Source organism: Neomonachus schauinslandi, chromosome 14 (genome assembly GCF_002201575.2).
Source record: "Neomonachus schauinslandi chromosome 14, ASM220157v2, whole genome shotgun sequence".
Classification (NCBI taxonomy): Eukaryota; Metazoa; Chordata; class Mammalia; order Carnivora; family Phocidae; genus Neomonachus; species Neomonachus schauinslandi.
Genome location: NC_058416.1, coordinates 18,408,507 through 18,423,120, shown reverse-complemented (window position 1 = coordinate 18,423,120; position 14,614 = coordinate 18,408,507). Strand labels below are relative to the sequence as shown.

Below are 14,614 nucleotides of genomic sequence, written 5' to 3'. Positions count from 1 at the left end.
TTTTTTTTAGCATATTCACAGAGTTGTGCAACCCTCACCACAACCAATTTCTGAACATTTTCATCACCCCCAAAAGGAATTCTTTTTTTGTGTGTGTGAATCTACATAGGGTTTCTTTTTTTTTTTTTTAACATTTTTAAAATTTAAATTCAATTAATTAACAATAATGTATTATTGGTTTTAGAGATACAGGTCTGTGATTCATCAGTCTTATATAATACCCAGTGCTCATTACATCACATGCTCTCCTTAATGTCCATCATCCCATCCCTACCCCCTCCCCTCCAGCAACCCTGTTTGTTGCCTATGATTATGAGTCTCTTCTGGTTTGTCTCCCTCTCTGGTTTCATCTTGTTTTATATTTTCCTCTCTTCCCCTATGATCCTCTGTTTTGTTTCTTAAATTTCACATATCAGTGAGATCATATAATTGTCTTTCTCTGATTGACTTATTTCACTTTGCATAATACCCTCTAGTTCTATCCACATCGTTGCAAATGGCAAGATTTCATTTTTGATGGCTGAGTAATATTTCATTGTCTATAAAAGAAATTCTGTACCCATAGTATCATTCCCCATTTCCCCCCACTCCCAAGACCTAAGTACACAAATGTACTTTATAGATTTGTCTGTTTGGGACATTTCATGTAAATGGAATCATAGATGTGTTGTGACTGGCTTCTTTTACCTAATACTTACTTCCTTGTATTGCTGATTAATATTCCATTATATGAATATATCAGGATTTATTTATCATTTGATAAATTGTGATATATTTGTACATTTATTCATCAGTTGATGGACAACTCAGATTGTTTACACTCTTTGGCTTTTATGAATAGTGCTGCTGTGAACATTTATGTACAAGTCTGTGTGGACATAGGTTTTCATTCCCTGGGAGTACAATTGCTGAGTTATATATGACAACTCTGTTTAACCTTTTGAGGAACTGCCAGACTATTTACTGTAGAATTTTCAGAGTTCCTTACATAGGGGCACCTGGCTGGCTCAGCCCCTAGAGCATGTGACTCTTGATCTTGGGTTTGTGGGTTCGAGCCCTACATTGGGTGTAGAGATTACTTAAAAATAAAAATCTTTAAAAATTTAAAAATTAAAAAAAAAGAGTTCCTTATATAGTTTAGCTACTAGTCCCTTGTTGGATATGTGATTTGTGAATCTTTTGTACTCGTCTGTAGCTTGTTTTTTCATTCTCTTAATGGGGTCTTAGGCGGAGCAAAAGTTTTTAATTTTGCTGAAGTCCACTTTGCCATTTTTTTCTTTTATGGATTATGCTTTTGGTGTCATGTCTAGGCATATATCGCAAAGATTTTATCTTTTTTTCTAAAAGTTTATAATTTTATGTTCTACATTTAAGTCCATGATCTATTTTGAGTTAATTTTTTTTTTTTAAGATTTTATTATTTATTTGACAGAGAGAGACACAGCGAGAGAGGGAACACAAGCAGGGGGGGAGTGGGAGAGGGAGAAGCAGGCTTCCCACAGAGGAGGGCGCCCGATGCGGGGCTCGATCCCAGGACCCTAGGATCATGACCTGAGCGGAAGGCAGACGCTTAACGACTGAGCCACCCAGGCACCCCTTGAGTTACTTTTTATATAAAGTGTGAGCCTTAGGTCAAGGTTCATATTTTTGCCTATGGATGTCCAGTTCTAATAGCCCACCTGTTGAAGAGATTATCTTTCCTCCATTGAATTGTTTTTGCACCTCTGTCAAAAATCAGTCGTGCATATTTGTATGCATCTTTTTTGTGGTTCTCTGTTTTGTTCCATTAACCTTAAACCACATAGTTTTAATAAATTTAACTATATAATAAGTCTGGAAATGGAGTATATGGGTTTTTTTCTACCTTTTCCTCTTCCTCCCCCCCAAAGTTCTAGCTATTCTAGTTCCTTTGTCTTTCCGTATAATTTTAGAATAATTTTGTCTATATCTACAAAAAAAAAATTGTGCAAGGATTTTGATACAAATTACATTAAACCTGTATATCAATTTATGGAGAATTGACATCTTTACTATTTGTTGAATCTTCCAGTACATAAACATGGTATGTCTTTCCATTCCATTTATTTAGATCTTCTTTGATTTTTTTCATCAGTATTTTATAGGTTTCAGCATACAATTCTTGTATATTTTTGTTTCAGATTTATTTATTTATTTGAGAGAGAGCGCTAGCGAGGGTGCAGGGGGGTGGGGTATGGGGAGAGGGAGAGAGAGAATCTCAAGCAGACTCCCCACTGAGCACAGAGCCCGAAGCAGGGCTTGATCTCATAACCCAAGATCATGACCTGAGCTGAAATCGAGTCAGATGCTTAACTGAGAGCCATGTAGGTGCCCCTGTATATGTTTCTTTTAGATTTACATTTAAGTATTTCAGCTTTTTGAACCATTGTTAGTAGTATTTTCTTAAATGTAGTTTCATTGCCAGCATATAAAAATATAATTGATAAAAATTTTTTTCTTATATTCTGCAGCCTTGCTAAACTCACCTATTCAGTTTTTTGTTTTGTTTTTGTTTTGTCTTTTCCTTTGGATTATCTATGTAGACAATCATTTTATCCTTAAATAGGGGCAGTTTACCTCATCCATTCCAAACTGTATCCATTTTCTTTTCTTACTTTATTACACTGGCTAGAAGTTCCAGTGCTCTGTTAAATAAGAGAGGTGAGTGTGGACGGCTTTGCTTCATTTCTGATCATAGGAGGAAAGCATTCGGTCTTTCACCATTAAGTACAATGTTATAGATTTTTAGCGGATGCTCTTTATTAAGTGAAGAAGTTCCCCTCTATTTCTCTTTTTCTGAAAGTTTTTTTTTTTATCATAGGTTGATGTTGAATATTGATGGATATGATCATATGCTCTTTTTCTTCTTTAGCCTGTTAATATTTTGGTTAGGTTGATTGATCTTTGAACATAGAACAGACTTACACCCCTGGAATAAATCTCAGTTGATCACGGTGTGTAATTCCTCGTCTCTGTTGTTGAATTCTATTTCTTTACCTTTCAGTTAGGACTTTTGAGACTAAGTGATATCGATCTGTAGTTTTCTTTTTTCTGTTTTTCTTTCCTTTATATATATATATATTTTTTTTTTCTGTCAAGAGATAAAGGATCTTGTAACTTTGTTTTGGAAAGCATTAATCAAAGAACCAGTTTCAGCATAGCTGCTTCTTGGTGTTTGAACCTTGGTTACTTTGAGAAATGCATGTTTGCTCTTAAGCTCTGTCCCAAAGTATTGACTGCCCATAGTTGACTAGTCACCGGGCACAGCACAAGAACTTTGTGGGGGGGCTTGACAGCGTTGATACTCAGGATTGTGAGAGTCCATGAGTTTTCATGGTTATGCTGTGATGTTCTGTCATACCTCCTACCCTGCCCTGAGCAACTCGTTCCCTGGAAGAACTTCATGGTGAAAAGGATATTGGGGTTTGAAATCAGAAGACCTATGTGTCAATACTCGTTCTCAAATTTAGTAGCTGTGTTATATTGAACAGTTACTTAACCTCTCTGATTCAATGAGATGAATTTAAATGGATTTATAAACTTGTTACTACATAAATATAAGCTTTATTTTTATTGAATCCTTTAATTTTATAGGAAAGGAAAATACTAATAAAAGTTGGTACTATCTAAACTGTTCCTTAATATCTTTTCCCCATTTCTCTGATCATTTTCAAAATTAACAAGTATTAAGAAACAAGACCAAGAGATTTCAGAGATTTATATTTTGATTTGATATGACATAATCTTTGATTTTGTGTTTCAGCAATAAATCCTTAGACATACGGCATTTACCTAATTTCCTCCCCCTTGTGATTATTTTACTGAAAGCCATTTTTAACTCAGTAATTAACTTCATAGTATTTTTCTGGTAATCTCCCTCCCTTTTTTAAAGTTTTATCTTGAAAACCCAACAGCAATATGATACTGCAGAGGGATGGCATCATTTGGCATTCATCAGCAACCACTGAATTTAGCACTGCTCATTTTTTTGTTGGAGCAATTCTGAACAAAGTAGTAGTACTTACATGGTGTGTCCTCCTTCCCAAATTGAAGTCATTAGGCCTTGGAACTGTCTACTGGTAAATCCAGTTCTGGGTCATTCAGGTGGTTCAAGACTAAGATTTTCCTCTCTTGATGACTTTGGTAAACCTGAGGCAGAAAGATTGAATTTCACATAGAAATGTTTAAGTTAATACACCCTCGGGAAAAAAAGAAGTCCTTGAATGTTTATAGCTTTTGATTTTTAAAATATTTCTGTGGATACTATGAATGCAGTTACTGAAGTACTTATTTAAAAGATTGATTAGAAGGTTCAGTTTCTAAAGTAACTTCCAGTGGTGAAATTTCTGTATTTTGTGATTTAGTAATACCTGTTGATAACCGTATGAAAAATATTGAGACACCCTACTATCCATTACCAAATTAGAAATAGTGTGGTAGACAACAAAATATATCTTCAAGGGTGGGAAAATAGTGTATAAGGAACAGACATGTGTTTCAGTTGGCAAGTTCCCAGGTGATTTATAGAATGGAAGCTTCTGGCCCCTGATCTAGTGCAACCATCTGCTTCAGTTAGGTTCTTTCAGTGTGATAATGATCAGATCTCATATCTAATTCCTCCATAGACAGAGATAGTATCCACTTTGGGGCAGTGCATTTCAGGTCTCTTACAGAGACCCAGAGCATTGTCATCATCCCTCCCTCCAGCCCCCAAATTATAAGCTACTCAATATTAAAAAGAAGTAACTTTAAAAAAAGAAGTAACTTTTAAAATGGTCCTGCACTTTTTAGTTCTTTTTCCTTCTGTGCATCATAATTATGTCTAGATCACCTAAAGTAACTGAAGCAAAAATGTTGAAAGGAATCAAGTAAGAATGTAATTTACTGAAGCATCCTTCTTCTGTTTTTCCCAGATCTTAGGTTAAGTTAGTAAAGTTTGTACCCATGTGCATATATACATATAAAGAAATAGAGCACACATGAATATTTTGTTCATTAATTTCTGTCTCAACCTAATTGTGGTGAACATACTGTATTTTTTTTCATGTATTGCATTTGTATCCAGTAAGTAAATTGAAAAGTTTAAGGGTTTTGGTCCACTTTTCTTTTAGTTTTTTAAAACTAAACCTTGTGATTCCATTTGTTGTAGCTGGAGTCTCAGCAGAAGCCCTGCAGACTATCAGCACTGCTCCTGATGCCTTGGGGCCAGAAGCCAAAGTCCAGGAGGAAGAGCATGACCTTGCAGATGATGACATCACAACTGGTAAGCAGGGATATCTTTAACATAATTTGGATGAACTTTGTCCAAAATTGGAAAATGCTTTTAGATCATTTATAAGGGGATTAAATATGTTGATGGAAACTTGTATTGATGGAATGTGTAGTTTTATGAGACTCTTTAGTGTCCTTTTTGATCTTGAAGTAGAAAGAAGCAGAACCATTTATTTGGTCTAGGTTTGCTTATTGTTGCTATAACAATGAACCTGCTAGCTGTGCATTTGATTTCCTGGAGACCTTCTAATTCAGAGACTAGGATCATTATGAAAGCCTTGAAACATGTAGAGGAATACACCTATTATGTTATAAAAGGTTTTGCAATTATAGGGTAAACTGCACAATACTGAAGTCCTAGTAGCAATGTGTGCAGTATAGGCTGTGTAAAGAAACTTCCAGATATTCTCTGTACCTGTAGGATATGAGTGGGTGCGGCTTTTTAAAGTTATTTACATTGTGTAGATGCTGACCATTCTTACCTGTATTATTTATTACATAAATGAAGGCATAAAGTAAAATTTAGGAAAGCCATATACCACATATGTTCCATATTCTATATGTTTTATGTTCATATATGTTCTGCCTATCTTTTTGTAGACTTAAATCAGTTTCAGTTACTGGATCTCCAAATGCATTCAGCTGAATTTCTTTTAATGTACAGAGGATTAAGAACAACCCACTATAAATATTTTTATTGGTATTAAGAATGATAAACTTTTTTGTCTGGATGGTTATTGAAAAAATCTGACCATATAAATCTATAATTATTGTGAAGCAACAAATAGTAACTTAATAGTAATCAATCATTCAAAAAGAAGCATGCCCAGAAAACATCAGGACAATTTTCAATAAAAACCTAAAGAAAAAAAACTAAAGAAAGGTTTTTTCTTCTAAAGCTCTGTGTGGCAGGTTCTTTACTGTTTTTCATTGGAAGGAAGTTGAGGAAGCCTAATGATCTCCCTTGAAAATTTACAAGGCATGTAACCAAAAACCTAGAGCCTTGTGCTACTGCTGCAAATAAGTTGCTGAGTAAAGTGGGGAGCATCTGGTTTCCAGTAAAAAACAAACCAACCAACCAACAAAAACGGTGCTGCCTACTACTTGCTACTTTTTAATCCTTTTAAGGTGTCAGTTCATTGATTTAAAAAAATTTCAACTTAAGTATAAATATAAATGATTCCAGAAATTTCCAACTTTCCTGAAAGTCATTTCACAATTATGAAATTTTGTCAGTAGCTACTAAAGGAAATTCTTTCACTTGCGAATATTTTTTAACTCTTTCTTTATTCCGTTTTCAATGCTTCTTTAAATGTTATAGTATGCTTTAATTCCCTATTAATTTTAAAGGCCCTCTAGTCTGTAAAATGTAGTGGTTTAATTCATAGAGGAAAAGAAGTTGCCTTTGTAACAGTAGAATAACTAAATTTGCATTCTGGAATAAACGCTAAATTTTTGAGCATTCAAGTAAGCATTATTAAGTCTGTACATTGAAATTTTGAATTATGCACTCTACCACAAAGTCATGAGACTGCAAATAGCACACGACTGTGCTTTTATTTTATTATTAAAAAAATCAAGAAGCTTAAAAATGAAAATCTAGTTTGGAGAGTCAATTAATGCTGTGTAAACTATATTTTAATCTGTACAAGGTTAAGTTAAACATATGTGATGAATGGCTTTGATCAGTTGATTTATTCATTTCATGGCATGGGTACTAGAGGCAAGAATGTTCAAAGAATTTAAATAACTAAAAAAGGCTTCCTTAACGTGTTGTCAAAGCAACTAGCATGCTGCAGTCTGTAGATCGTTTAGGTTACCTTTGAATTGTGTGACTTGATTAAGATGTGGTATAGATTTTTGTGAGGGTTTAGAAGAAAACCATATTTCTTTTTATTGGCTAGAATTCTATATAAATTACATTATGAAAAATATGGTAGATGCGTTGAGAAAAACCTGTTTCAGGCACAATAATCTTATTTTGGGATAACCACCATTGTAGAGCACAAGTACTACAGAAGGGAAAGCTGGCCAGTTCAGCCATTCACTTTGAAAAATCTGGGGTTTTGTTGGTTACTTAAAAAGAATTGCTCCATTAATGTCTTCTCATAAAATAAATAGAAATTATATTATGGCAGACATATTTGCCTGTATTTTGAATGAACTCTTACTTGGAAGTTCTGGTTAGGCTAATATGCATAGTTATACTAATTTTGTATTTGTAGCAATTTGGGACTTAATTCTTCAATTACCTTAATTAAACGATTAACCAAGATACCAATTAAATTTGAAGTATATTTTAGTGCTTTAGACAGAATAATTATTTTTGAAATTTTTCTTTTTGGGTGAGAAAGCATGAGGTGTGAATGTTGTCTTATGACACTGATCTGAGCCTAGCAGGCTTTATTAGTGTTTGCCTTATAAAAGGAGAGAAGCATGGATAAAGCTATGTAAGTGTTAGCTATGATCAATTGGAACTAATTAAATTTATTTGAAATGAAGAGTCTTAACTGGAAAAGAACAGCTGGAAAAACTGGGAAGAAAAAATTGAGTCTTGATTGAGACAATTTAAACCTTCACCCTGTCTTTTAAAAAAAATATGCAGCAGCTTCTTTCTGTATCTTTCTTTTTAAAGCTAATATCTATTGATCGGCTGTACAAAGTAATGCTAGTGTGCCTTGGTCGACACACACAGTCCGTTTTACTCAGCATTCTGTCTTGAGGTTCATCAGATTTTTTCCTTTAACTAAATGTTTTCAATTACACATCAAAGCTATATGAGCCATTTTCACGGATTAATATTATTTTTATGTAGAAAAATATTAAAACCTATTTCATGTAATTTTTTTATACTACAGTACAGTATGCATAGGAAATGTACTTTTTCATTCTTTTTCATTGGAATTGCTTCAGGCTTTGCAGTACTCTGTGTATTAAAATCTGTTTTAACAACAATAATGGTATTTTCTTTACAGTAAAAAGAATGGCATTGATTGTTTCTAGAGTATAATTTCAGCATCACACAAATATTACTGTACACATGTGTTTGCTTTTGTTTGTACAGTATACTTTTGTTTTTAGTATTATAACTTAAATGTTTATTTAGATTTGTAGTCATTATTTGTAAGTAATATGTTCTTGTTTTCCTTACAATATTAAATAGGTCATAATTATATTTATAGAGTAAATCTCACTAAAAACTGAGTTATATAGGAAAAATTTTAGATTACTTATAATCTTTTTTGACTTAATTAATTATCTTTATATAGTTTTTATCATGATAAAGGAGGGCATTCTGAGTGACGAGGAAGCTATATGTCCCCTAAATGTTGCATTTTAAAACAGCCTACACCTAATTGCAGTTAAAAAGAATTTTGGAAAGATTCCATTCACAAACCTGCATGGATCCCTTTAAGAAAGTCACTAAATTCTTCTGAGGGTCAAAGTGCAGTATCCCGCCCCTTGTTTAATGCAGCATGGACACACTGTCCATATAACAGTGATAAAGGGTCAGAAGTCACTGACATTGTCAAAGAGAGACTGGTTGATAGTAGATCAGCAGAACAGTTTGACAGATTCAGCTGCTTACAACAAAAGCAGCAATGATATGTGGATTCACATGGGTGTGTTAACTGTATTTGTTACATTTCTTGTAAAATTTAAGTGTAATTTGTAAAAAAATAAATAAATAAATGCTGTGGAAAAAAATAAAAAATAGAGAAGGGTTAAGAAAAATTGAAAGTAACATTCACTGACAATTTCCTATGTACCAAGCACTTTTTACACTTGACTCTAACAACATTTTGAAGTAGATACTGATATTTTTCCAGATATATAGATGAGGAAACAAACTCAGAGAGGTCACTTTTACAGGGTTACATACTTAAGAAGTGGTAGATCTGGGACTTAAAATGAGTCCTGCCTGACTCTAAAGCTTATGTGTGGTCTTAAATACAACCCCACACTGCCTAATGTTCTTAAACTCATTGAACTTCAGCATCTTTTTTCTTTCCAAATGTGAGATGATGTCACAGTCTACCTTTATTGCTTTTGATATCATACTGGTAATTGCTGGATATCTTATTGTTTAAAATATAAACTTGTTATTCTAAATTTAGACCAAGAGATTATCTCCTTTAGAAAAAATCACATATTCTTCAAATGTTCTTTTTAAATTTGTTCTTTAAATTATTTAGGACTACTGTGATGTAAGACTGTAAACGTAAGTAGTGTTTATTACTAAACATTTTATTGCGTCCATGTAAGATGAAATATTTATTGTTCTGTCTAGCTTTTTGAAATCATCAATATAAAATGGACACGTTAACATGTATTCATACACTAAAGTCAGCATCTCTAGTATTTTAGGATAGAGCTAAAAAAGACATCTAGTCTGAGACTAAATTTTGGTTTGTGCATTTTACTATTTACTAAGGACCCTGTTTATAAAATATCTATATATTTATAGATATACATTTGTTTGACTGAAAGATAGGAAATTCATCCTGTTAAAATACAGGTAACTTCCAAAGAATTGTGGGGCATTACATATTCAGAAATCAGAAGTACTTCCAACATAGAGCCAGAGGCCTTATAATTATTAAACTAGAATAAACTTCTATGCTGCACTCCTTTCCTTTCCTTCTCATTCTTTAACTTAAAATTTACTGTCTAAAAAAACAGTACTACATCTATGTGAATTGTTTTTTAAAGATTTTATTTATTTATTTGAGAGAGAGAGAGATTGGGAGAGCACAAAGGGAGAGTGAGAGGGAGAAGCAGACCCCCTGTTGAGCAGAGAGCCATGTGGAACTCGATCCCAGGACCCTGAGATCATGACCTGAGCCAAAGGCAGAGGCTTAACTGACTGAGCCACCCAGGTGCCCAGATCTATGTGAATTTTAAGTCATTTGTTCTAAATAATTATCCCTGCCCTTGCTTTTGACTTCAGAATGTTAGCGCTACAAAATCAGTTTACTATATTAAGGCCTTTGGATGATTATAAATTACTAACACTGTGGTTTATTTACCATGCAGTTTTCATGAAAACAGATATCAAGAAAAACAAAACTATGGATTTCTGAGTGAAATATGTCACTCCAAATAATTCACATTTCTGTACTTTTAATCAGGGGGAAGAAAATGAATTAAAATTTTGTTTGGTGTTCTAACACTCAGCTTTACTTGCGTGTTGATAGGGTGTTAAGTAGAATTCCTAAGTATAGCATTTGAGAGTTTCTGATAGGAGTATTAAAATATAGCCAAAATTATAGCTGTTAGTCATTCATTTTCTTTTCTCATACTTCCCCTCTGGTAAGTATGGCTTTCCCTTTTCTTTGTTTTTAACTACCACTTACGTTAATAACTATCAAATTTGTATCCAATCTAGGCTTTTCTTCTGAATATCATATTAATATGTCTTTCGGCCTGAATGTTCTGTAGGTACCTACTCTTAAGTTAATTTACAATTATCCAAAGACCTTATTATACTAAACTCATATTTTGTAGTACCTAACATACCTTCTGTGCTTAGAAGGTGTAGATACTATATTTGGTATGGTTCCAAATGAGCCATACTTTTTACCAAACTAAAACTCATCTCCTTTTATATTTGTATCTCATTTAAAGGTGTCACTAAGGGTACCATTAACCACCCACCATCCCAAACTAGAAATAAGGGATAATCCTGGCTTTCCTACTTTCTGACAATGTCCACGTGTAGTTAGTGCCAGTTCTTGTAAAATGTACCTCTTAAATTAAATCTCCTGATGGTTTTCCTTTTCTCCATTTACACAAAGAATGCATAGGTCTGGACTTTCATTTTTTCCACATCGGATTATTATTATTATATCCTCCTGCAACCATCTCCCTATCTTCATTCCCTTGCCCTCCTTTTTAATTCATGACTTCCATTGCTCAGAGTGTCAGAAGCCAGCTCATCAGCCTTCACCCCCATTAAGTGCTGTTTAATGGCTTCCCATTGTTTATAGCACAAAATCCAAACACCTTAGTGAGGTGTCTAGGGCCCTACAAAGACTGACTCCTATCTTGAGCTTCCCTGGCTGCTATGGCAACACTGAACTTTGTTTCCCCAGACTACCCTGCTGCTTCATAACTTAGACTTCGCATGCACCTCTTCATCTGACTGGTGTGCTACCCTCAGTGTCTCACACATGAGGTGAAGCTCTGAGGGTTCCCTCCAAACCCAGCTTGAGTTTCACCATCTTCCTGAATCCCTTCTGGAAGATGTCCCAGTTTGTTGTATACACTTCTGCTCTTGGACTTTGTAGTATTGTTAAGAAGTGACCATTTCACTTGCCGTCTGTGAGTCATGTGAGGGCATGTAACTTTTACTTTGTATTTCTAGCAATAGAATAGTACCCTGGCATATAGCATCATCTTAATAAATGTTTATTGAATGAGTGATTGAATTAGTGAATTCATAAGATAACTCCTATTTCAAAAAGAATTCCTTACATACCAGCAATTTACTTATATATATTTACTATGTCTTTCCTATTCTTATATATTGTGTGTATATTTCCTTAGCCTCCCCCTCCCTTTTTAGTGGGTGTTTAAACTCAAAAAGCATTTGTAACACATTAGTGAAGGAATATAGACTCCTTTCTAGATAAACTTTCTACTGATATTGTGAAAATGAGACTTGGAACCGATCTAAGAACATAATTATCTCCATTGAATCAGTAGCTGTTGATTCCCATTTAAAAGTTGATCTTTTTCTCTTGGAAAACATGTCTTCAAAATTAGGAAAAGGGTATGATCCATTGGATTTAAGTGAGAAAAGATACAAAAAAATGCCTGGGAAAATGTGTTTTGTAATTTAAATCTTAATGAAGGAATGGAAGGTGGGATGTGCTATCGTGGGGATGCACAGGCCGAGAAGCAGACTCTGAAAACTCTGGAGAGCCTGCTCCGTGGTCTGCACTGACCCAGACTGGAGATGTGCTTATGGATGGTGGTGCTGGGTTCTTATAAGTTTTGGTTGCACGCTCTCTCTCTCTCTCTAGTCATGCTTTTCTTCCCTCTATGCTTATCTTTCCCTTTGCCCTGGGAGCTGTGCTGCCTCATGTCTAAGCTTGGCTCCGTCATTGAAAACCAAAATCTCTTGTGGATTTCCTGGAGCGAGGGACGTCAGTGTAACTGTTGTCCAAGAGTTCCCTCTGGGACTTGGTGGCCCACTGCAGGAGAAGTAAGGTGGCTTTATGCAAATTGGGGAGATGCTCAAAGGAAGGAGAGATGTGCAGAATTTTCCAGGAGGCCTGACATTCGAACATATGCCACAGAAGAAGTAGAGTATGGAATCATGTTGTATGGGATGGTGTACATAGTGTTTTGTGGCATTCCTCTAGGTGTCTGCAGTTAGTTATTTAGCACTAAGAAAACTTGCTTTTTATCATCCATTGAAATTTTAATGTGTTCAAGATTTCATGTGCTCAAGCTTATGTTTAAAGGCTTGGCTTGGGGTGACTTGCCTAAGAACAAGTGCAAAAGAAAAAGAGGCAAGAAAAAGAACAAAAGATGGCTAATAAGTACCATTTGAATGTTTAATTTCCTCTTTAAAATTTTCTTTAGACTTTTTAAAACAGGAAATATACAGGGGTGCCTGCGTGGCTCAGTCAGTTGAGTGTCTGACTCTTGGTTGAGCATCTGACTCTTGGTTTCTACTTGGGTCATGATCTCAGGATCCTGGGATCTGCGCTCAACGTGGACTCTGCTGGAGATTATCTCCCTCTCCCTCCCTCCCCCTCTAATACTCTCCCCTGCTTTTGTGCACGCGCTCTCTCTCAAATAAATAAAATCTTTTTTTAAAAAGGAAAATCTACATAATATCGATATATTTTGGCCAAAAAAGTGTTTGTGTATTTAAATGAATTATGTTTTGTATACTTGAGGTTTGCTAAGAAAGTAGATTGAACATTTTCATGACATAAATAAATCATTATAAAGTATCAAAGGTGCTCTAACATAAATTACTTTAATCAGCTGTCACATTGGCACTGAGTCTTTCATAATGATACTTTCCAAAAATAGCACTTTTCTTGTGTGTGTGTGTGCATGCATGCTCATGGTACATCCTCTTTGCATATAATATTTTGTAAGGAGTGGGTCAGATAAATGGTAATTGACATCATCTGAGCAAACTCATCTAAAAGAATACATTTAAAAATCAGGGACTAGGACCCTTGGCTGGCTCAATCAATAAAGCATGCGACTCTTGATCTCGGGGTTGTGAGTTTGAGACCCATGTTGGGTGTAGAAATTATTTAAAAATAAAATCTTTTTTAAAAAAAAAATCAGGGATGGGATGCCTGGGTGGCTCAGTCAGTTAAGTGTCTGCCTTAAGGCTCAGGTCATGATCCCAGGGTCCTGGGATTGAGCCCCACATCAAGCTCCTTGCTCAGCGGGGAGCCTGCTTTTCCCTCTCCCTCTGCTGCTCCCCCTGCTTATGCTGTCTCTCTCTCTCTGACAAATAAATAAATAAAATCTTAAAAAAAAAAAATCAGGGACTTCAAAGTAATAACTATCACAACTCACTAGCATTTATTGAGTACCTGATATGTGTCAGGCTGTTTTCTAGGCTCTTTTTAATCCTCACAATGAATTGTAATAAATCTTCATTATCAGTTCCATTCTATAAGGCAAGAAAGTCAGTCACAGAATAGTTAAGTAACTTTCCACATAAAGCCCATAGGAAATGGCAGAGTTAGGATTTGAATCCAGGCTGTTTGCCTCTAGATCTTGTGCTCTTAAATAGAAGTAATTTATTCAAAACCAAGTCATTTAAAAAAAAAAAAATCTTATAAGAAAAAAAACAAATGTATTTATTGTGGCACATCATTTTCTCTTTATGACATATAGATCCGTTTATTTTAATTTTTGATATAGTTTAATATTTTATGTAGTGCAAGGAAATATTTAGTATGTGAAGAAAAGACTTCCTGTTTTCTTAAAAAATAAACATAGGGGTGCCTGGGTTCAGTCAATTGTCTGACTTCGGCTCAGGTCATGATATTAGGGTCCTGGGATTGGCCCTGCACTCAGCAGGGAGTCTGCTTCTCTCTCTGCCCTCCTTGCTCATGCTCTCTCTCTCAAATAAATAAATAAAATCTTAGAAAAAAATAAACATAGGTAATTAGTATAGAAAGACAATTTTGTATATTTTGTAGATAAAGTAGGAATTATTTTACATTCATACAAAACCACACACATTAATATACCAGTGTACATATTTCAGATTTAATATTATATATATTTTTGATAAATTTAGACTAAATGGGAAAAAGCAGAAATAATTGGATAAGAA

General features: G+C 34.6%; 1 protein-coding gene across 1 annotated transcript in view; it reads left to right on the top strand.

Annotated features, from left to right (window-relative positions):
• Nucleotides 1-14,614, top strand: part of WDR7 (WD repeat domain 7) — a 345,210-nt gene that overhangs the window by 148,685 nt on the left and 181,911 nt on the right. The window contains exon 20 of the mRNA XM_021686377.1: nucleotides 5,168-5,281. Within this exon, the coding sequence (XP_021542052.1) occupies nucleotides 5,168-5,281 (114 nt within the window). The remainder of the gene's footprint in view (nucleotides 1-5,167; nucleotides 5,282-14,614) is intronic.